At 39.6% G+C, this 22,781-nt stretch overlaps 1 protein-coding gene across 1 annotated transcript; it reads left to right on the forward strand.

Annotated features, from left to right (window-relative positions):
* Positions 1–3,742: 3,742 nt before the first annotated feature.
* On the forward strand, positions 3,743–19,693 carry LOC140241809 (E3 ubiquitin-protein ligase RMND5A-like). Its single transcript, XM_072321563.1, has 9 exons — positions 3,743–3,878; positions 12,298–12,443; positions 13,088–13,225; positions 13,964–14,064; positions 14,720–14,886; positions 15,830–15,995; positions 17,690–17,792; positions 18,230–18,384; positions 19,371–19,693. The coding sequence occupies exons 1-9, from the start codon at positions 3,743–3,745 to the stop codon at positions 19,432–19,434; spliced, it is 1,176 nt and encodes a 391-aa protein (XP_072177664.1). The 3' UTR covers positions 19,435–19,693.
* The last annotated feature ends 3,088 nt before the right edge of the window (positions 19,694–22,781 follow it).

The raw sequence follows: 22,781 nt of genomic DNA on the forward strand, positions 1-22,781 counted from the left end.
GTGCTTGAATAGGTGTCTTCTATAGGTAAACTTTTACACTCTTTAGAAGTTGACCTTATAAAGAAACATAGACATTATCATGGCCGGCGGAACCGTGGGGGCCGTAGGGCCTCGGGCCCCCACACTTTTTGTGCACCATACAAAGGAATACATAACGTGTCATCACTTTGGGCCCCCTCCCATTTTTTTTTTTTAACCCGGAAGTACGTAAGTGACACTAAATAGAAATAGATAGAGATCTTGAAGTGTGAGCGCGGTGAGGTTATGTTTTTCCACTGAAGACCTTTTTTTAATTTTTTTTTTAAATTAATTATTTTTTTTTTTTGCTTGTCAGCTGAAGAACTGAAGAAACCCGGAAATGGAATGGGAGAGATGAGCTGAGGACCTTTTTTTCTTTCTTTTTTTTTTTTTTTGGCCCCCACACTTTTGAAAACGCTCCGCCGGCCCTGATTATGACGCAAGTCATTTGGTAAAATCAGAGATCACAAATCCGTGATTGTGTTTATCGAAACGGTAATATCGGTCATATGAAATATGAAATTGACAGTGCCATGGTCTTACAAGTCTTGTATTCGCTTGCACATAATCTTCAGTAAATTACTTTTAGTTTGTAAGCATTAAAAACGAAAAAAAAAAAAAAAAACAACAGTACTGCAGCCCCCACATCTTATTTGTCACACTGTGCATTTATAACTCACATAGGCCTAATGATCTTATTGCCATGAAGGGGGAGGGGGAGGGGGTGGGAATTTGTGTTTTATATACATAACAAAATAATGGGGATTTGTGTTTTACATAATAGCAAAATAATGGGGATTTGTGTTTTACATAATAGCAAAATAATGATCTTCACGATAAACATTATGTACAAACCAACTTAAGGGTTGTGCCGTGAAGATTATTGTATCTTCGTTTGATTTCCAAATGTTATTTCAACAGAGGTCGCTGTTTCTTGAAAAAAAAAAAAAACAGTCATTTGGGGGCACTCCTTCCCTGATTTTAAGGGATGGTATTGTTTTGGTTGAGATGGGACTCCAAGTTTCCAACTGTTTCTGTTAGATAATGAGAAATATCTTATGAAATGTTAAGGAGCATATAATGGAGTATTTCAAAATGAAATGATGATGAAAATTGGTTTTGAAATGGCTGAGATATCCAAAACCAAGAGATCCTAATTCAATCCAATTCAAAGGTTTTATTTTCACTACTTTCAACAGAATGTACAAAAAGTATAGTTCGACATGCATTTGAAGGATTGATACATAGGTAGCAAGGAATAACATGTACATGTCAGTAGTCATTTCAAAGTGAGGCATTTTTCATATAAACATATTTATACATTCTGTGAAAAAAAAATGGAGGTACCCACTCAAAAGACTGTGCTTGTACTATGTGGGCACCTCACAGGGAAAAGGAAAAATAGGTGAATAGCTTAAAACTACAAGTGTGTGGGAAATGAGAAAAGAAGGAGAAAAAAGGGGGAAAGAAGAAACAGAAACAGGAGGAAAGAGACGAGACAACTAAAAACAAAAAGCCTAGATAAATCGATACATTAAAGATCAAGCCCACAGAGATTATTAGCCATAGTAGAAGAGTAAAGCGTTTAAAGCGACCGAGAAAGTGACACATGGAATGGCTGATTGCGGAACTTATTATCTGCTCTGTGAAGGCACGTATAAAAATATCCAAATTCGCAATAAAATAAGCATGGGATGTGATGTGGAATGCCGCGAAAGATGCGACCTATAGTAAGAAGAATCAATAACATCGTGCTTGAAAAATCTACTTATACTTCAGAAAACGACAAATTTAGTTTCTTTCTGTTGCATCATAATCTTAAGCAGGAATAATCTAAATCTTTTTTTTTTTTTTTTTAAACGAATTCAATGAAAGAGCATTTTTTATGTCTGGACCAAGGGAGTTCCAGAGACTCCAACCCAAAGCACCTTCTGATCTGGAGATTCTCCCGCCTGAAACCCCTAGCAAACGGGAGACTCCAACTTGATGTGTGCGAAGCGCGAAGTTCCTAGGGTTCTAGATGCTCTCTTGTGCTATCTAAGGCTTATTTTTTCAACATACGATAGAAATAAGTAAGAAATCCCTTCCAACGGGAGACAAAGAGCCAGGGCGGGAGAAATTAAATCTCAAACGGGAGAACGGGAGATTTTGCAAAAATGGGTTTTCGGCGGGAGATCTCCCGTCGAAAACGGGAGAGTTGGAGTCTCTGGAGTTCCAGAATCTTGGACCTCTATTAATGTCTCCTGAGCTAACACAGTTCTTAGTAGGGGCAAATGAAATTCATTTGACTTTTAGTTGGATAACTATAGTATGTCGGGTTTCGAGGAAACATGGAATTAACTATTAGCGGGAGACAGTTATCAAACTAATCAAAGGTGGGGCCCACCTTTTTAAGAATCGCTTTGACTTTGTTTTTTGATATCGCAGCCATTTCATAACCAATTTTCATGAAATAAACTTTGAATTCCTCTTAGAGTGAGTGCTCCTTCACATTTTCATAAAGTGGTTGATCTCACAGATAAAAGCCGAATCCTCATCTCAACAACAACATAAAACATCATTAAACAACAACAACAATGTTTGCAATTTGAATTTAAGGAATAGATGGATGAACGTGAGATAAAAAAAAACCCACCAATTCAGTCAGACTGAAAGATTATGACATCATGATATCTTCCACATATTTTCATATCACTGATTGTTATCATCATCATAATCCCGTTTACAGTATACATTGCTGTCGCAGTCCTCAGCTCATCCCCCCCCCCCTCCCCCAAAAAGGCTCTTCAGCTCATCTTTCTCCTTCCACTTCCGGGTTTTCTTTAGCTGGCAAGCAAAGAAAAAAGAAAATGGTCTTCGGTGGAAAAACATAACCTTACTGCGCTCACACTTCAAGATCTCTGTCACTTACGTACTTCCGGGTTAAAAAAGGTGTGTGGGGGGGGGGGGGCAAAGTGATGACACATTATGTATTCCTTTGTATGGTGCACAAAAAGTGGGGGGGGGGGGGTGCCCGAGCCCCCCTGCCCCCCCCCCCCCATTCCGCCAGGCCATGCCATTGTTATCATTGCTATCATTATTCTCATTATCATTGACATCATTAGCATTATAAATTTTTTTTACTATTATTATAATAATGATTATTATTAGTAGTATCATCTTTTTCTTTTTTTTTTGGGTGGTCATTATCAGTGGTGTATCCAGGCGGGGGAGCACCTGGCGCCCTCCTTCCCCTCCCCACTTATTTTTTGTTTTTTAAAAAATGGAAAAGGGGGGGGGGGAGTGCGCCCCCTTTAATCTTGTAAAGGCGCCCCTTTTAATTTTGTAAAGGCGCCCCTCTGCCTCCTCCCTTTGCGGAAATTCTGGATCCGCCCCTGTTTATTGTCAACGTTATTACTGTGATTGTTGTGATCGTTACTTTTTCATTATTACATGTATTCCATTGAGCGTAGCAACTCGGTCAATCAATATACGTAATCCATCAAAACAAGGGGTTACCACTACACTACCTAATACTACTGTAGTACATACTCCACTCGTCCCGACGAAAACTACAAAGATGACTTTTGAGACATTCGTGGAGTGGACCTAAGACCAAAGACTCAGCTTTTCCCCAGTCAAGAGGAGAGAAACCACTCAGAAGGCTCTGAGACCACTTTCAATCAAGCGCCCTCTTTAGTCTTGTCCTATGTAATGTTTTGTCTTTGTCGATCCCTCCATCAAAATGGATGCTTGCATGAACGTCGAGAAAGAAGCCGATAAGGTTTTGGGCAAATTCCACGGTGTTTTGAATCACGCTGAAAGGACTCTCGATGAATTGATTGACAACCTTACTACTGTTCGAGACGAAATATCAAAATGTAGGTATTTTGCCTTGCCTATGCATTCTATCGCCGATGGTGTTTCTATTGCATCAGAACTATCGACATTCAAATGCCATGACCATTCCCAGTCGTATGTAGGCCTACTGCAATGTTGTATGTACAGTTAAACTCGGATACCTCGACGTCGGATAAGCCGAATATCACTTACCTCGGGGGCAAAATGAAAGTCCCGATTGTTCCTATGGAGTTTCCGTGTATTAAAATTCGCGTAGCTCGAAAAAGATAACTCGAAGTTCGGTTACCTCGAAGGCAAATCTAATGTCCCGATCTTAATTAACTTATTGTTTTTCCCAGCATGTTGCTCGAATCGAAATTGCAAACATCACTCAGCATCTCCGATTAAGCGCGCGTGGACAGCGAAGACATGTCACAAATGTTTTCACACTCGATTGTAAATATTCTGAGACCAGAACAATCGCGCGCCCAAGAAGAAATACCCGATACACAGCTGACAAGGAAAATCCCCAACACCTACCAACACACGTACATGGTATGCACATAGCACCCGTGCCAATGGAGTGCTTTACGATCCACGATAGCACTACGCGCTGCCCCATCATTTGCTTTTCTTTAACCACTGTGTTTTGATTTTTGATCGAGACAGTCATACCGTGCGCGTAGATTTCTCAACCGTCGGGGCGCACCTGCTTACGTTGACAGTTATATCTTTGCCATTAATCACGCTCCACTGTCAAAACATCAATCTCCCTCGTAGTGCCTTTTTTTTTTAACTATTTTTTTTTTTGCCTTTCACGAAGTTTACTTCCCCGAGAACGCAAGCACTGAAACTTTTTTTTTTTCCCCAGCAATGCGATTATGAAAATCTGGAAGTATAGGCCGATCACAATGAAGAATAGAATACACAGGGCTCCGCACTAAGTTTTATCGGGCCACTAATATCATTGATTTTTATTTTCTGGTGGTCGAAAGTAAAATCTGGTAACAAAAAAAAAAATCAGGAAAAACATTACAAAAACTAAATCGGTACTACTAAACATAGACAAATTAATATTAAGCATTATTGAAGTGATACAGATGCCCATGTCTAAAACAAAATGAATAGAAAATTCAATCATCTTACTCTGTGTTTAAAGATTTGACAAATAGGCGTAGAGATTATTTAAAAAGTTGATGCCCATTATATTGAGGAGGTCAAAACTTACGTTTGAAATGAGAAAATGGGAGCATTTGCTGACATTTGTTAGCATCCGACATTTGTTTTAACATTGTAAAAAGCCGAAAGTTACCGTTATTCATTTTTAAATGTAAAAGCAAACAACCGACATTCATTTTAGAATCTTACGGAGCTGAATACTATCCTAATCCATTTCCAAACGTGAAAGCAAACATCCGCTATTTGTTTTAGCATCTAACTGAGCGGATTAATACCATTAATCATTTCCAAACGTTAAAGCAACAATCTGTTATTTATTCTTGCATCGTACGGAGCAGAATATAACCGTTATTCATTTCAAACATCCGACATGTATTTCATTATCGAACGGAGCCGAATGTTACTGCTGTCCACTTCCGAAAGTGAAATGAATCATCTGACAATTATTTTATCATCGCATGGAGCCGAATGTTACTGTTTTTCATTTTTGAACGTCAAGGCAGACATCAGACATTTTGGACCATGAAACGTATAGCTGAATGTTACTGATATTTATTTCGAAATGTACCGTAGCAAATATCCAATATTTTTTTTATCATCGTATGGGGCAGAATGTTACTGCTGTTCACTTCCAAACATGCCAAACGTAAAAGCAATCATTCGACATGATTAGCATCTTCCGGAGCTGAATGCTATTGACATTTACTTTCGAACGTAAAAGCACACATCCGGCATTTATTTTATCAGCGTACGGAGTTGAATATTATTGTTATTCACTTCAGAACATCAAAGCAAACATTCGACATTTATTTTAGCATCTTCCGGAGCTAAATGTTATTGCAATTTACTTTCGAACGTAAAAGCAAACATCCAGCATTTATTTCATCATTGTCAGGAGTTGAATATTATTGTTACTCTTTTCCGAACGTCAAAGCAAACATCAAACATTAATTTTACCATTAAACGCAGCTGAATGTTACTGTTATTCATTTCGAAATTTAAAAGCAAACATCAGACAGTTATTTTAGCATCATATGGACATGATGGAGTAGAATATTACTGCTATTTTCTTCCGAACATAAAAACGATCATCTGACATCTATTTTAGCATCTTCCGGAGCCGAATGCTATTGCTATTTACTTTCGAAAGTATAAGGAAACTTCCGACATTTATTCAACCATCGTACGGAGTTGAATGTTATTGTTTTTCATTTCCGAACGTCATAGCAAAAATTCTACATTTATTTCAGCGTCTTCCGGAGCCGAATGTTATCCTTATTCATTTCCGAACGCAAAATCAAATATCTAACATTAGTTTTAGCATCATACGGGGCTGAGTCTTATCGTTATTCATTTCCAAAAGTATGAGCAAACATCCGACATTTATTTTAGTATCGTACCGAGTCGAATATTGCCGTCATTCATTTCCACAATTAAACGCAAACCCTTGACATTTATTTTAGCATCTTACGTAGCCGATTGTTACCGCTGTTCATTTTCAAAAGGCAAACATCCGATTTTTTTTTATTTCTGAAATTTTGATTTCATTTCCGATTTTCACTCAATTCATTCATATAAAAGTTGATTCAATTCAAATTGACAAGCATGCAAACAATCAGTAGGCACTACAACAGACACCATGTTGAACATCGATAAACGTCGAACATCGATAAACATCGGATAAGTCGAAGAAAATTCGACGTACGCGTACCTCGAAATTCGCGTACGTCGAACCATTTTCTTCAGTCCCGACGAATTCGAGGTATCCGAGTTTGACTGTATGTTGATGTAGGCAATACATACACTATACAGTGTACGATTTAATACGGAGTAAACTGAGTACGGAGGTCAGTCGCCACGTCTGCACTCAAACATTGCCGCGCCGCCGCGCCTGGCGACACTCACGCCAGTAATCGCTCGCATTTCAGCATTCGCATGGGTCGTTTGACATCGCATTTAAATCCATGATTTTAGATATGATGCCTCAAACCGATTTTGCTCAAATTTCGTGAGTAACTAGGAAACTTGTGAAGCTTTATGGACATAATCAAGCGAATTGCCGCAGTCCTTTCATTTTCGCGTTGCATTGCAAAAGAGCGTGGAGACTCCTTATAAGGGGTGCCCCGGGGGTTACTTATAAGGGGGACGGGTTACTTATAAGGAGGGGCCCCCCTTGTGAGTGGGTTTCCCGAACTGGGCTATAACCGCAGCAGCGACCCCATACGGACAAATACGTACCATTTACAGTGCCCCGCGACGGGGTTATGCACTTGTCAATTGAAGTCCCGGCCCATGGGTACCCGGGGATGGCCGGGACTTGCAACCAAGTTGGGCGGGTATTTCAGCATTTTTTTCGCCCGGGTGGGTCGGGAATAGACCGGGCTTTGTAGGGGGAAATTCACTTAATTTGCCCCGGTGGGCCGGGGATGTACCGGGGTGTTGTCGGGGGAAATTCAATTATTTTGCCCTGGTGGGTCGGGAATGGACCGGGGTTTGTCGGGGGAGATTCACTTATTTTGCCCCGGTGGGTGGGGAATAAACCGGGGTTTGTCGGGGGAAATTCGCTCCAACCAAATGGCAGGCATTTGGGGCGGGATTTTTGGCCGGGATTGAGCCAGATTTTGCTTGAGAGTTGATTATGACTTGTACCATTTCCAGTACGGTAATGTGACCTTAAATTATTTCGCTCGACTGGCAATTCCCCTCTATTGAGGACTCCGTAACGTTGCCCAAAAGTTGCGTAAACGCATGAATCACAAAAAGAGCCTAGCGCGAAACATGCGCGATTTGCGCATTTCATGAATTTTTCTGACGTGGAACCTTCGATCGTATTGTCCGCGGATGTGCACCGGATCGGCGCTTTACGCGATTCCACATGGGCGGGCTCGGTCACACTGCCCAAAAGTTGCGTAATCGCATAAATCACGTGCCGGTAACTAAGAAATTTGGTTTTGTGTGCTTGTCCGTCGAGAATTTTACCATTTTCGCTGATTTATGCAATGAAAAATCACCGATGAATTGCGCAAGAACTACGGAAAGATCACGCAAAAATATAGCGCCACAATCATACGTGAGTTGTTAGTGATACATTAGTGATTCCTCGATCAGTATTTCGTGAGTATTTACCGTGTTCTGTTAGAGATACATAGGCCTACGCCAATATTTTTTTTTCAGTGATTTTCAGTGATACGTAGGTGTTTCAAGCGCGAAACATGAGTCATTATTTATAGTCTGCTTTTTTGTCAGTGGAGAGTCGTTGGTGAACGCGACAGCGGCAACATTTTTGCGAACAATCGCTGATATTCCACGCATATTTCGCGCATTGTTCGCGGAAGAACCACGCAAACTACGCAAAAATTACGTAAAACGGTGCAATACTGCGTAAAATTTTTACGCGAAGCCGAGTTTTGAGCTCCTCAAAACATGGAACTGCGTAAAGTGCCGATCCGGCGCACATCGGCTGACAACTACGAAGGTTCAAAATTGTATAGACAAACTCATGAAATGCGCAAATCGCGCATCGTATCACGAAAAATAAGGCTCGAATTTCTTACGTGATTCATGCGTTTACGTGACTTTTGGGCAGTGTGACAGGTCCTCAAAAGCCAGGTTTTTGAGCAGCTCAAAACTCGGCTTCGCGTAAAAGTTTACACACTTCTAGGCAGTATTGCGCTGTTTTAGTTTTTACGTAATTTTTGCGTAGTTTGCGTTGTTCTTACGCGAACAACGCGCGAAATATGCGTGGAATATCAGTGATCGTTTGCGAAAATGTTGCCGCTATCACGTTTATGTGCGATTCATACGCAGTTAATTGTGATAAAGCGCAGATTATGCGTGATTTTCCGTGGACCTCTGTCGTCAGGCGTCGCGCACAATCACGAGTTCGCCCTATTTGGGGCCTTTGCGTGCCTATGCGCTGATTAGTGATTTTTTAGTGATATTTCCGTAGTTCTTGCGCAATTCATCGGTAATTTTCATCGCGTAAATCAGCGAAAATTCTCAACGGACAAGCACGCGCAAAACCAAATTTCTTTCGTGATTCACGCAAACTTACGCGACTTTTGGGCAGTGTGACCGGGCCTTGAGGGTCGGGACTTGGCCGGGGATTTCTATACAAATATGCCCGACTTGTCGGGGACTTGGCCGGGGATTTCTGCACAAATATTGCCCGGACTGTCGGGGAATTGGCCGGGGATTTCAACTTCAATTTTGCCCGGCCTGCCGGGGACTTAGCGGGGGATTTCCGTGAAAATTTTGCCCGACCTGTCGGAGACTTGGCCTGTACTTGGCCGGGTAGTGTAACATGCAAAATTGCAAGTGGGATGCAAGTCCCGGCCATCCCCGGGTACCCATGGGCCGGGACTACAATTGACAAGTGCATTAGTCGGGCTAGTGCCAGTGGGTATTGTACGTACAACTTTGTCTTTGTAGGCCTTTCTCAAGTACCTAATTGAAGTGTTAATACTGTATACTCTGAATATTATTGTACCTGTAATTGTAAATTATACGCTGTTATTTTTGCGAGGGTTTTATTTTCGCGAATTTCGCGAGCTTTGAGCTGATTGCGAAATTAAAGACACGCGAAAATATTACCCCATCATACCTTATGTACAAATTGATGATAAATGCATCCAACGCTGCGCTGGCCGGACCAGTACGTAACCTACACATACTATTACTAGTATGCTAATTTCCACTTCGAGTGCGTACGGTATGCGGTGCGACCAATTCTGGAAGTACAGTACGATGATGAACGTGCATTAAAATGTGCAATTTCCGTGCTAAGTTACCCTACGTAGCTACGCGAATGAACACCGGCTCGACGTGGTTGGGTGAGGCCTAGGGATGCATGTAAAACTTTCGCTAGCGCTAGCGCAGCTCTGAAACTTTGTAGTCTACATCTATTTGTTGCAACATTTGGTAGGTACTTGTGAATGCCATGTGTGAGTGTCTCACTGCAAGTTCCATAATTATTGTTTCATTTTGTAAATCTTCTACTGTGTCTTTTCTATTGTCGTGTTTGGGAAGTCACAATGCAAATGGAAACACGTTATGAGTTCGTTGGCAAGTGTTTGAACGTGTTTCTCGGGCTTGGCAGTAGACCCTACTACTACTAGTATCAATCGCGAATTTAACAACACGCGAAAATGCCACTGATACTGTGATTTGCGAAAATATCTGTACGCGAAAATATTGGCGTATACAGTATAAAGTAGGGTAAGAGTGCCAGTATACACTTGTATGGTCACCTACCGGTATTCGGTCACTTACAAATTGTATCACTAGTCACCAGCCAGTAAGTTCTACTGTTACAACACACGCAAAACACATCAATTCACATACTTGCACACTCATTCACAACAGGAAACTCCCTTAGCCCCCTCCAAAAATCCATCCAAAATCCCAAATTTTAAGAAGTGCAGAATCGGCGCTACATTCCAAAAGCCCAGTTTTAAGAGTTACATGAGTCGCCGAAAAAGTGCTAAAATTTGAGAAATACGCCATTCTCTTGCAGGATTTTTTGCTTTTCGCAAGCTTGGAGTGTGATGGTATCCTCAAAAACGCAAAAGAAAAACAAAATTTCCGTATGTGCCGATACAGTGTCTCAATGTAGAAGGGTTGAATGCAAGTCCCGATTCCCCAGTATTCGGTCACCAACGGGCGCTGCAACGTCGCCGATGCAATTTTGAGCCAACAAGGTAGTGTGTGACGCATTTTTCAGCTGCCTTGAACACACATTGACTTTGAACGCGCATATCGCGTGACCGTATTCTGGGGAATTTTCGAGGTGATATATTTTGGGATTTTGTGAAATTCTTTGTGATATTTAACAAAATGAAAATTGAGATTAAAGAAATATGATATATTTCACATGCATTGCTGTAGATATGATGTATGTATGTATTATTTTAGTTTGAAAAATATTGTTAAAAACCTTAAATGACCAAATACTGGGGGTTTTACCCAAGTGTAACCGTTAAACTAGACATTTGACTCTTCTTCAAGTTCTTCTCCTTTTAATATTCAAATTTCAATTTGTTTTTAAAGGCAAAACAGTTCCGGTGCGCCTGCAAAATTGTCAAATTTTGCTCCAAAATGTACAAGTATGCCTGAGAAATGTGTGGAATAACACTGTAATAACAAGATATTCGTTGGGTAACAACGAAAATGTGAAATTTTAACCAAAAATATTTGTATCTCACAATACCCGATCGGGGTCAGGCTAACTCGGACTTGTTCACTTGGGGACAACTCGGCCTCACGCACTTTGATGGTGGGGCCAAGTTGTCCCTCTGGATTGTACAATGTTGTAGTATGGGAGCGCTTTGCGTTCTGACTGGTCGCAGTTATGATCTGAGTTGATACAACGCACGCATCAAAGAACCTCTCATACAAAATGAACATGCGCCTATTTATATTTAATACAGCATATGGCGATCACGAACTGCATATAAATTGTCTGAAATAGGGCCGAGTTGTCCCTGAGAGCGAGTTAACCTGGATTCTTCTAATTCTGGAATAAAAGTCAGTATACAGTACCAACTTTTTTTTAATCTCAAAATACTCCAAAACAGTTCATCATCCCGGCAAATCGCGCTAGCCAGGTATAAAGTTTCTTGATAGACTCTATGATATATTGTATAGGCCGAATATTTCGCGAGGTTTATTTTCGCGAATTTCGCAAGTCAGGTGCTATTCGCGAAATTAAAAGACACGCAAAAATATTGACTCTGATCCCGATGTGAATGTGACATACACGTGTACTCTTCTCCGTTCAGTACAGGACTCCACAATCGCGAATTTAACCACTCGCGAAATCGTTGGGAATTCCCAATTCGCGAAAATTTAGACTCGCGAAATATGTGGCATATACAGTATTGCAAGCAAATATGAAATGGTGCAAGACAGGTTCTCAAGCCCTTACCAGAACTACGTTTTCACTTTAATCTTCAAAGCAAAGGGCTATTCAACCCTATCACTGTCACACACTGAAGATGATCTTGGACGATCCAGGGGTTTAGGCTAGGGATAGGGGCTTTGCTGTTAAAACACTAGAAGTGATGCTTAGAATAATGATGTGGCAATTGACCTCCCACAAGAAAGAGCGTACGGTATCCTTCATTACGGCATAAGTCAGCATACTGCAAAGTGGTGTATATGTACATGTATATACGTACCTGGTAGTTTTCTTGCATGCGTGCATGTGTGTATAAACACAGTTTTTAAATTTCTGCTTCATTTTTTCTTATCAATGCTCTCTTATCATTTTTCTCTACACAGCACCTCCAGACCACCAATTCAACATTTTCCACAATCACATCTTGTCATCCAGCGTGAAGAGGGTGAAAGAGATAACATCACGAATCAGCAATGAACACAAGGACATCCACAGTAGTGTTTCAAAAGTGGGAAAGTCCATTGATAAGGTAAGTCAAAAGCATTTTCTAAGCTGGGCTTCAAGAGAAACTGAACTGTTTTTGTAAAAATGTGTATCAATAATTAACTGCAAAGCAATGTGTACTAAACTCTTTGATATACAGTATACCTACATGTATGTATCTATTTTCAGTTGCATTTTATTTGTTGAACCTACCACTCTGTTGTCATATACATTGTATGTGTACACATCCAGAGAATGACGATCATGTCATGCAACGTACCGTAACTCTATTTACAAAAACAATATTCAAGTACTTTTGTTTCGAGAATGCATACAAGTTCTCTGTGAAAGAAGATGACCACTAGTAAAGAATGACTTACAGTACATGTACATCAAAGAATGCAGTTGTTTCACCTTTCTACCCTTTTTGTTTTTTGTTTTCCTTTAATTTGGGAGGGTCCTATGCTTGAAAAAAAAAAAAATTACATGAGTTTTTAATAAGGGCAGTATGCAGTGCACACAACGTGATTCAAAACCTATTGGACAATAACCTTTAAAGAACATAAGCAACCTATAAAGAGTTCTTTGTTCTAGGGAAAATGTAAAATACAACTCTGATGCAGCCACAACATAATGGACAGGATTTACTACAACCCAGTTCATGCCTGCTTTCTGTTTCTCACTTTTCAGAACTTTGTAAGTGAGTTGATTGATCTGAATCAGCACCCGACATATGGCAATGAAGATCGCATGCAACTCTTGAACACAGTGATCTGTGAACATTTCCTGAGGCAAGGCATGCTGGATGTTGCAGAGAATCTCACACAGGTCAGTGAACTTTGACAATCTTCTTCTTACTCCGCAGCATTTCTAGAAAACCTGAGACTAGGGCTCAAGTTCACTGTTTTTATAGGTGCTTGTCTGTTTGCCTATTGTGCATCATCCATAATACATATTACAAATTTGTACATCATGCAGCATGCAGTGTCCGTTGTCTGTAAACTATTGGCATGTTCGTCCTTTTCCTTAAATCAATATCACCCAACAGGTATCATTAGAGTCATTGAAATACACTGTATGTGTGTAAATGATGTCTTGTACTGCCTTTGTAATGTCTCTGTTATACTAAAAGGCTACCCTAGTCCCATTAATATGAGGCATTAGCTGATTATCACTTTCATCTGGTGAGAAAATGATTGTTTGATGCTGTGCATGTTTTTGCTTTTGTTTGTTTGTTTGTTTGTTTGTTTTTGTTTTTTTATAAGATACTGCCAGTGTACTACTGAGATACAAATTACTATACAGGGTTGATGTCATATCAATTTGTTTAACAGAAAATGTGATCATGGCTAATTGATTTGCACATTCATTTCCTTTATACAATACATGTTTCCATGCTATCAAGACAGTAAATAGTTTGTGTGTGTATGTGTATAATAAACTAAATATTTTTTGAGGGAAGGGAAATGTTTGATAGTGGATTGATGAAATGCTTAGGTACAAATGTACATTTTGTGCAAGCCTTTGTGATGTTTGATGATTTGTTCGTTCTGTCTTTGTCAACAGGAAGCAGCACTAGATGTGGCAGATGCAGCCAAGGAGCCTTTTGTCGAAATCAACAGAATTCTGGCCGCACTGAAAGAGAAGGACCTACAGCCGGCTTTAGAGTGAGAAACAACTTTTTGACAAAGTCATTTGACCAGCATAGAGGCATAAGTGATGCGGAATTCTTTGTCCTTAATGCCTTCTTGGATTGCCGTTGCTTTATTGTGGAATGCTTTTGAGTCACACAAGATTTACAAGTTGCTCTTATCAGATTGTTGTGAATTTCAGTTACATCCTGTGTCTATACTTCGTACTGAGGGGCAATGGATTGATCTACCTCAAGATTTTGTTTGGTTGCTTCAGAGTTTCCCTTTTATATGAATGTGCCCCTGAAGTTAAACACGGGGAAGGATAAGAAATAACTGCATATTGAATATTTTGGGCTGATGCACTTTGTTTAATTTTTTGTAGAAGGTAGTGTGAAATCAGATGTTGGTTGTTGATAGAACTAGTCATACATCTGTCTTGCTTTATTTTCTATGGTATACCGTAAACCAATAATAATAGTTCCCTATTCTGATCATAAGAAATCGGGAAGTGTAGTTTTGTAGTTTAAAGTCCTCTTTTGTTTGTGTCTGTCAGGTGAACACTGCCACTTTGAATGTGATATTGCAGCATTTATTGAATGAATGACATATTTCAGCAAATTGGTTTAATGTGAAACAAAGGTACAGTTTATAGGATTGAGAAATCGGTTTCTCCCCCTGACTATGACAGATGGGCTGAAAGACATCGAGATCAGCTTCGTGCCCAAAACAGTTCTCTGGAATTCAAGTTACACCGGTTGCGCTTCATTGAGTTTATACGCCAGGGACCAGAGAAGCAGATTGAAGCCCTACTTTATGCAAGGAATGTGGCACAGTTTGCATGTGCTCATCCAAAAGGTAAGTTAGATTCTTAAGTGTGTGTGTGTGTGTGTGTGTTTAATGGTGCCAATATACAAATTCAAAGGCCCGAATTCACGAAGGTGGTACTATTTTTGTCCATGGTTTAAACCATGGACAAAGACCGTAGTTTTGCATGGGGCGCCAAGTGTCACATGGCCTATTTTGTCAGGAAATTTCATAACGAAATGACTGATTTCGTAACAAAATAGGCCATGTGACACTTGGCGCCCCATACAAAACAATGGTCTTTGTCCAAAGATTGTACCACCTTCGTGAATTCGGGCGAAACAGTCCAAAACAAGCTTCAGTTATATTGTATATGGGGATCAATTTGTCGGATGGTAAATAAATGAACACACTTCATAAGAAGATACTTTGCCAGATCCTGAAAATGAGGAGTGCTTTGCATTAGATGCTAAGATGCTTGTTTCTTGGTTTCCAACAAAGAGTCATGTACAATAACATGATTACCGGTACTGATGAGTGTTCAAGCATGTAAAGAATAAAAGTACAATATTGTTGCTGCCTAGCTCCAAGTGAGTTATTTCTGGTTTGTCATTGGTTTTGTGAGAATTCTACTTTTTGTCATAATCGCCCTTTGAACTGTGAGTGAAAAGTTTTGTCTGACACAGGACTTTACATACTGTACATGCAATATTTGCTGTGCTTTTATTTTCGCTAAGTACATGAGGCGACTGATTCTTGCAAAATTAACCGTTGGGAAAATATACTTCTCATAATACAAATGTCATGTATGTTGTCGCCAAGGTTGGAAATCACCAAACTTTTCTTGTGAGAAGGAATACCACCCATTTCTCATTCTTTCACCAACTGTGGTTCTCCGTCGCAAAGTCCACCACTTGTGAAATTGTCTTACAAGTTCCAATTCGCAACACTTAACTTTTGTTCATCACACCCCCTCTAAACTTTCTTTCGGCAGAGCTCCAGGTCCTGATGGGCAGTTTGGTCTTCATCCCCCAGGGTCTGGAGAGAACCCCCTATGCACACCTCATGGACCCCATCAACTGGCTGGACATCTGTGATGTCTTCACCCAGGATGCCTGCTCCCTCCTTGGTCTTTCCATTGAGAGTCCTCTCACAGTCGGGTAAGGGAAGAGTGGGGTGGTGCTTGCCTGAGTGTGGATGTGTAACCCAGCTGTTACGGAGCTTTGGATTTCAGGACAAAGAGTACGATGGGTGTTGCATAAAATCAATGTGCATATGCATGAAATTGAAGATCTCTCCATCCTTTTGATTTTCAGGTTGGTTCTCAGAGGAAATAGCATCCGGTCTATAGACAGGATGAAGTGGCTAGCGAAATGTATTTTTAGGTACAGTGCAGGCACATGTGACAGCTTACACAGTACACTGGATGCAACATACCTTTTTAGGACGCAAGTGTCCCCGTCCTCAGAAATCGAAACAGCCCAGAAATCAGGACGGATCGAGAAGGGGACAGTGGGTTAACTCTCCATCCTGTATGCCATGCCGTCCCAAATTGAAAGCTCCCTAAAGGACAAGTTCACATTCATTAACATAAGGATTGAGAGAATGTAACAATATTTGTAGAACACATCATTGAAAGTTTGAGGAAAATCAGACAATCCGTTCAAAAGTTATGAATTTTTGAAGTTTTTGTGCAGTCACCGCTGAATGAGAAGACTACTGCAGTGCATGATGTCACATGCGTACAACAATATAAGGAAAATATAAAGAGAATTTCACAAAATTTCATCTTTTGAAAAAAGTACACATTCCCTTGACTTGTTACTGACATATGTTATGGGTAATATTAATCCCACTGCCTTTAGAAAGAGCCAAGTCAAGTGCTCTTTTATTATGCGAAAAAAGTGAAAATATGTTGAATTTTCTTTACATTTTCTTTATACTGTTGTACTCATATAACATCACGAGCCTTAGTAGTCTCCTCATCCAGCGATTCCAACACAAAAATTTTAAAAATTCATAACTTTTGCATCGATTGTCCAATTTTCCTCAAACTTTCACTAATGTGTTCTACTAATATTGCTGCATTCTCTCAATCCTTATGTTTATGAAGGTGAACTTGTCCTTAATGACTGGTGGTGGAGGAAACACAACAGATCTTGACTGACATGAGGGTCAGAGTGCAAAGGGCTTTACCCACATTGACCCTCGAAAGTATGCTATGACATACTACTAGTGATAGTCACGGCAAGTCAGATAATCAATTCTCTGATCCTGACTGTATTTACTTCTATACTTGCATATTTCTTCTGTCACTCATGGCTGGTTCCATCAATGACTTTCACGGTGAGACTGCTCATGTTGTTGTCAAAGTGCATTTTCTTAGAAGTGTAAAAGATTCCAGAAAACTGACAAGAGAACTTATTCCACAACTTACCATTGTTGACTCAGATACAATGAAACACATGTCTTATGACTTCTAGCATGAGATCAGCACATAAGTTTTATAAAGTGTATACATGCTACTTCTTTGTATGTTTTTGTTTTGTGTTTATTTGCTTTGGTCTTTTGTTGTTTGTGTTGTCTTTTTTTTTTTTTTACATGTGTGAGTACAAATGTACGTAGAATGACGTGCAAATCCAGAGCTGTTTGATATCGTCCTCATTTCTTGCAATAACTACAGATTTAGCTTTTAAAAATTATTTGGATATTGCAGTGTCCAAATCAAATTCTTGTTAGTATAGTATTGTATTTTTTGTAAGTGTCATTGTATTCTAGAAATTTAAAGTTGTTGTTTTTTTGGTGTAATTCTGAGCACATTTTCACCATAATTACTTATTTTTGTGTTCCCCAGTGTGTCAGCTGGAACGATAGCACTGCCAGCCTTGCAGAAGATCAAACAGGTTATGCAGCAAAGACAGTGTCATGTTATGTGGACTGCCAAGGATGAACTGCCTGTGAGTACAACATCAACATCTTTTCCCGCCTCACACGGACTATGTGTGTGAACTATTAGTGCTGACTGCCAATGTGGTTGTACAATTTGAATGCAATCATGGAAAAGCGTCTTAGGCTCTACTCTTATATGTATATTTTGAACATCTTTTAGGAAAATGAAGTGAGATAATGTTAGAAATGTGAAATATTTACTGCATGCAAAGATTTGTGTGTACGCCTAGGAAATTTAGAAATCATTCTGTAATTTCTGTTATGGAAGACTTGTTTTTGTTGCTCTGGAAAGGCGTTTCAATGTGCTAATGCCATCACAAAGCTGATGCATGCTGGAAAAACAAAATAAGAATCTTGGCTTATTTGGTAGAAGACATGATAAAAGAAATTGTGACAAGTGAAGGACACCTGTGAACGCACTATCTCTTCCCCATGGTTACGCTAGATTGAGGTGGAGCTGGAACCAAGCCAGCGCTATCACTCCATCTTCGCCTGCCCCATCCTCCGACAACAGACGTCGGAGAACAACCCCCCGATGCGGCTTGCCTGTGGACATGCCATCTCCAGAGATTCCCTCAATAAGCTCATCAATGGCAGCAAGTAAGTTTGACTGCAACTTCAGCTTTAGTGGTGTGATTTTCTTGTTCTTGTATTTGAAGGTTAATGGTTCAAAACCCCAGCTATCTCTCTGTACAGTTTGTCATTGGGTGAACGGCAATTTGATGCCTCACGTTGGAGGATGTGCAACTCAAGTAGAATACAAAATTCAACCTTTATGGGCCTTTTTTTTTTTGTACTTGTTGTGTGGGACAAACATGTGCTCTGCTTGGAGTGGCATTACTAAAGAAGTGTAATGTTTGTCATTGTTAATCCATTTCCAGTGGGTAGTGTGGTAGATAGGATGACGAGTCTAGGGATTGTGACTTGCCTTTGTAGTAGCGTTCTGTAAAATAGGTGGACAAAAGCATAGAATGCCTTCACAAAAATGTGGCTGTGCAGAGGTATTTTATTTTGTAGAAATGTAGGCAGATTATGTTTGGTATCTGCATTGTGAGAAAATCTAGTTGCTTCTGGTTTCAATTCTTTTTTTTCTTTTTTTTGGTTTTTTTTTTTAATGTATTTCACAGATGGAAATGAAAAGTTTTCCAGTATTCTTTAACTTCTTTTTAATATGCAGGGTGCCTTCTCTCTACCACACACGAAAAACTGGCAATATTCTATTTTATGTGTGTTAGTTGTCATGACTTGACCATACAAAGCTTTGCTAAAGTAGGTACAGTGCACTCCTGAAATTCTGGATACAACAAAGCAAAATTTCAGGCGGCAACATTATCCACTCTATGTATTTTTATTGTTTATTTGTACGGTTATAACAAAATTTCGATATAACGAAAGAAAACTGCCAGTCCCGGGGACTTTGTTTATAACGGGAGTCCACTGTACTATAGTTGACTTTTCAAAACAAGTTCATGGCACCATCATATTGAATGTAAAGTAGCAAATTAAAGCATTCTGACAAGCATGCCACAGACAGCATATATGCCATGGTCATCGTACTTTGATATGTCTTCTGTGTTTCTCGATAGGATCAAATGCCCATACTGCCCCATCGAGTCTTCACCAAATGACGCCAAGCAGCTTCATCTTTAGCATGACGGCGCTACCCCTGGAGACAAGTTGAGACTGAAACGGGTGTGCTAAATTTGTGTGTCTCTTTGATACCGGCCGATTGATTTTGTGACAAATACTGCAGTTTTTGTACTTTCTTATGTGATTGATTCACACGTATCTCAAACAACTCACACATGTTAGTGATGGGCACTTCAATGATTTTAACAGCCAGTTATCTGGGAAAACTTCAGTCATGTTTATCTGCATTATTTTTTCTATGCAGTGTGTGTAGCATGTAGGACATTAGAATATTCTGTGGAATATACAGCAATCTTGCATATGCAGGAAATTGGGCTCAGGCTATAGGGCAAACACAAGAGTTTGATAACTTGCCACAAAAATTTCCCTGCAAAGAGCTCATATTCTCCCTTTATTTTGTTTGTTTTGAACAAAGAAGAGGTGATTTGGAATTTCTTACTGTGTCGTAAGACAATGTTTTACTCAAGCTAAACCCAACAAAATATGTTTTGGCATGACTCCTCTAGACATATATCTCGGCCATATTCTGGTATATTTGTCTTACTCATGCAGGGCTGCACACTATCCCATTTTTTCTACTGGTCCGATCTGTCTGTCGGAGCAGTAGGTACCCAGTTTTTCCATTTTCTACTGGTCAAATCCTGAAAATGTTACTGGTCCGACAATGGTTTTTACTCGTCAGGGACCTTTGGACCAGTGCCAGGGTACAGCGCTGCTCATGTATAGAATATTTCGTGAGATGCTGGCTCTTGATACATGCACCTATCAAAGTTCATAAGGGGTCATGGTGCATGTGAAGCCCATTAACAAGATTACCCTGGTAGCAAGTTTACATACACTCATGAGAAGGTGCTGAGAAGCCAGCATGATAAATCCGTAGCAGCTGCTCGATCATGTTGACTTGAAACATCTTCATTTCATGGAAGTCGGTTGATGGTTGATTGATGATACAGACATACACATTATGTTTGTTGCGGTTCCTGCAAGCTGGTATTGCAGGGTTAGGTTACTTACACCCATGGCATAGTCACATAGATATACTTTAGAAATTGAAATGACTTTTATCATTGACCCTGAGATACAACATTTTGAGTGTGGCATTTCTCCCCCTTCTCTTTCTTTTTGTCTCTTTTCAGAACTTTTTTTTTAATGAAAGTTGTTGTTGTTTTTTTTTTTTTTAATGGAAAAGTACCACTTGCACTAATGCCAATATCTGTATTGACAGGCCATTTTTCCACATGTTGACAAATGTTATTCACATATATTCTCTGTAAAAGCCTGTGGAAGCAGCCCCTTGCACATAGTGTACAGTGAATATATTTCACAGTATCATCAAAGCCCAGTCACACAGTAGGTGATACAGTGGGTCCAAAAGTTCTCTGTGGGAATGTTCGGAGCAGAAATTTGCTGGATTAGAAAGAGACTAAATGATGTGATATAAGCAGATTTTTTATTTTTTTTTTTAATGCCAGATGTTTTGTTTGTCATTATTATCAAGCTGTAAATAATGCGTTTATGGTAGGTGTCTCTACCCGCATCAGTATCTGCGTGGCAGGACTTGTGTAACTGCATTGTGCTTTGTGGAGTGGTTTGAGAGCAGATCGCTTTCAGTCTCTGAAGTTTCTTGCTCCAATTGTTCCCTTGGTAATTCTCATTTGAATTTCTTTGACAAGAAGTGCAATTTCTGCAAACATTCTAAATCAGTTTGCCTCTCCAGTTAATGATGGTGGTAAATTTAAGCCTATTGATTTACACTTATTTTGCGTTATCCAACTGTAGATTTTTTTTTTCTCTGCTCAACTGTTTATCAACTCTGTGAGCATTGCTGAAAATTTATCTAGTATGTGTGATTGCCAGCAATGGTGAAATGTGTTGCGAATTGATTCCCACATTTTTGTTTGGGCAAGGGAATGTAAAGTTCAGCCAGTGTGACCCTGTGAGGTGGACAAGACTCATGGTTCGATAAAGTGTATATTTGGGCCATAAAATGCATCCTATGTTGAACAGTATGCAGATCATATATTATATTCAGAAGTGTGTTGGTTCTAGCAACCATTGTAGAGTTCAGTGGAGAGCAAAATATTATGTATATAAAACTAGATTTATTTATTGAACTTGCAAAAAGTAAGTCTGCAAGAAAATGAATGCAAGGATGTCAGTGATGTGCAAAGATTTTGTATAAAGAGTGATATGTAATTGCATGTATATCACAGTATAACAATAACCAAGTCTGCTGTCAAAGGATTTGTGGCATGCCTTTTTTCTTTTCTTCTTTTGGCATTATACAAAAAATTGACTTACCGGTAGATACAAGATGTATTTCATGCCCCTATGTTCTGTATACGTTTTCACCAACAAACCCCACCCATCATGTGACATCATGAATAGTGATGTACAGTCAACCTTGCCCAAGTCGAATCGATTGGGACTGAAGAAATAGCTTCGACTTAGAGAAAATTCAACTTATGAGGGACTAAAATCGATAGAAATCAAGAGATGAGGACTTGAAAAGGCCTTCGACTTCGACGATTATTTGACTTTAAATATTCAAGGTTGACTTAAACAGGGTTGACTGTACATTTTGTGGTATAAAGTTTCAGGGGTAATTGATGGAACGAATTCAGAACAAACAGAACAGTTGTGCTTATAATAAAGCAGTTCATACATACTTGATCAGTATTACATCTATGTTTTCTTTATAGCCACTAAAGCAAGTAAATACTGAAAAAGTGCCTATTTTCATGCAAGTAATTTTTTGTGCTCTGCTGAGTAAGTTGAGTTGTGTGCGTCTTTAACGCCACTGAATCAAGACATTACATAGTGGTACACCACCGTTTCCAACCCTGCCATAGATGTTCACTGTGGGGCCACGCATTCCCCCTACATGTACCACGGGACACAATGTATATGCCACCTACTGTGTTTATGGGCCTTTTATTTGGCTGTTTGGAACTTGTAAGACAATCTCACTGGGGGTTGAATTTGCAAATGAGAACTATTGTGACAGTGTAAGGAATACACATCCCTTTTTAAAAGAAAGCTTGGTGATTTCCCATCTTTGAAACAGCATTTATTGCATTTCTGTTACCAGTGGCAATATTTTTGTTGACTTTGCTAATATCAATTTACTTAGCAAAGCGTTCTTTAAAGGTAGGGGATACCTTTTACAGACCTCCCAAAATGCAGCAAAACATTAAATATGAACCTCAGGGGACTTGCTTAGGCCACTGCTTAGAAATTTGGAAGTCAACAGTTACAGTGTATCTAAAATTTGAATAATGCACAAAACTCAACTACTCAGTAGTTCTGTGTGTCAGCCACACTTAAGCCTTTTTGTTGCATTCTTC

This window comes from Diadema setosum, chromosome 18, assembly GCF_964275005.1.
Source record: "Diadema setosum chromosome 18, eeDiaSeto1, whole genome shotgun sequence".
Taxonomy (NCBI): Eukaryota; Metazoa; Echinodermata; class Echinoidea; order Diadematoida; family Diadematidae; genus Diadema; species Diadema setosum.

Excerpts from the sequence above, each read along its gene's own strand:
- LOC140241809 (XM_072321563.1), top strand. The coding sequence starts at position 3,743 with ATGGATGCTTGCATGAACGTCGAGAAAGAAGCCGATAAGGTTTTGGGC. Across the intron at positions 15,996-17,689 it reads GAGAGTCCTCTCACAGTCGG|TGTGTCAGCTGGAACGATAG; the intron begins GTAAGGGAAGAG and ends TGTGTTCCCCAG. Across the intron at positions 18,385-19,370 it reads AAGCTCATCAATGGCAGCAA|GATCAAATGCCCATACTGCC; the intron begins GTAAGTTTGACT and ends GTTTCTCGATAG.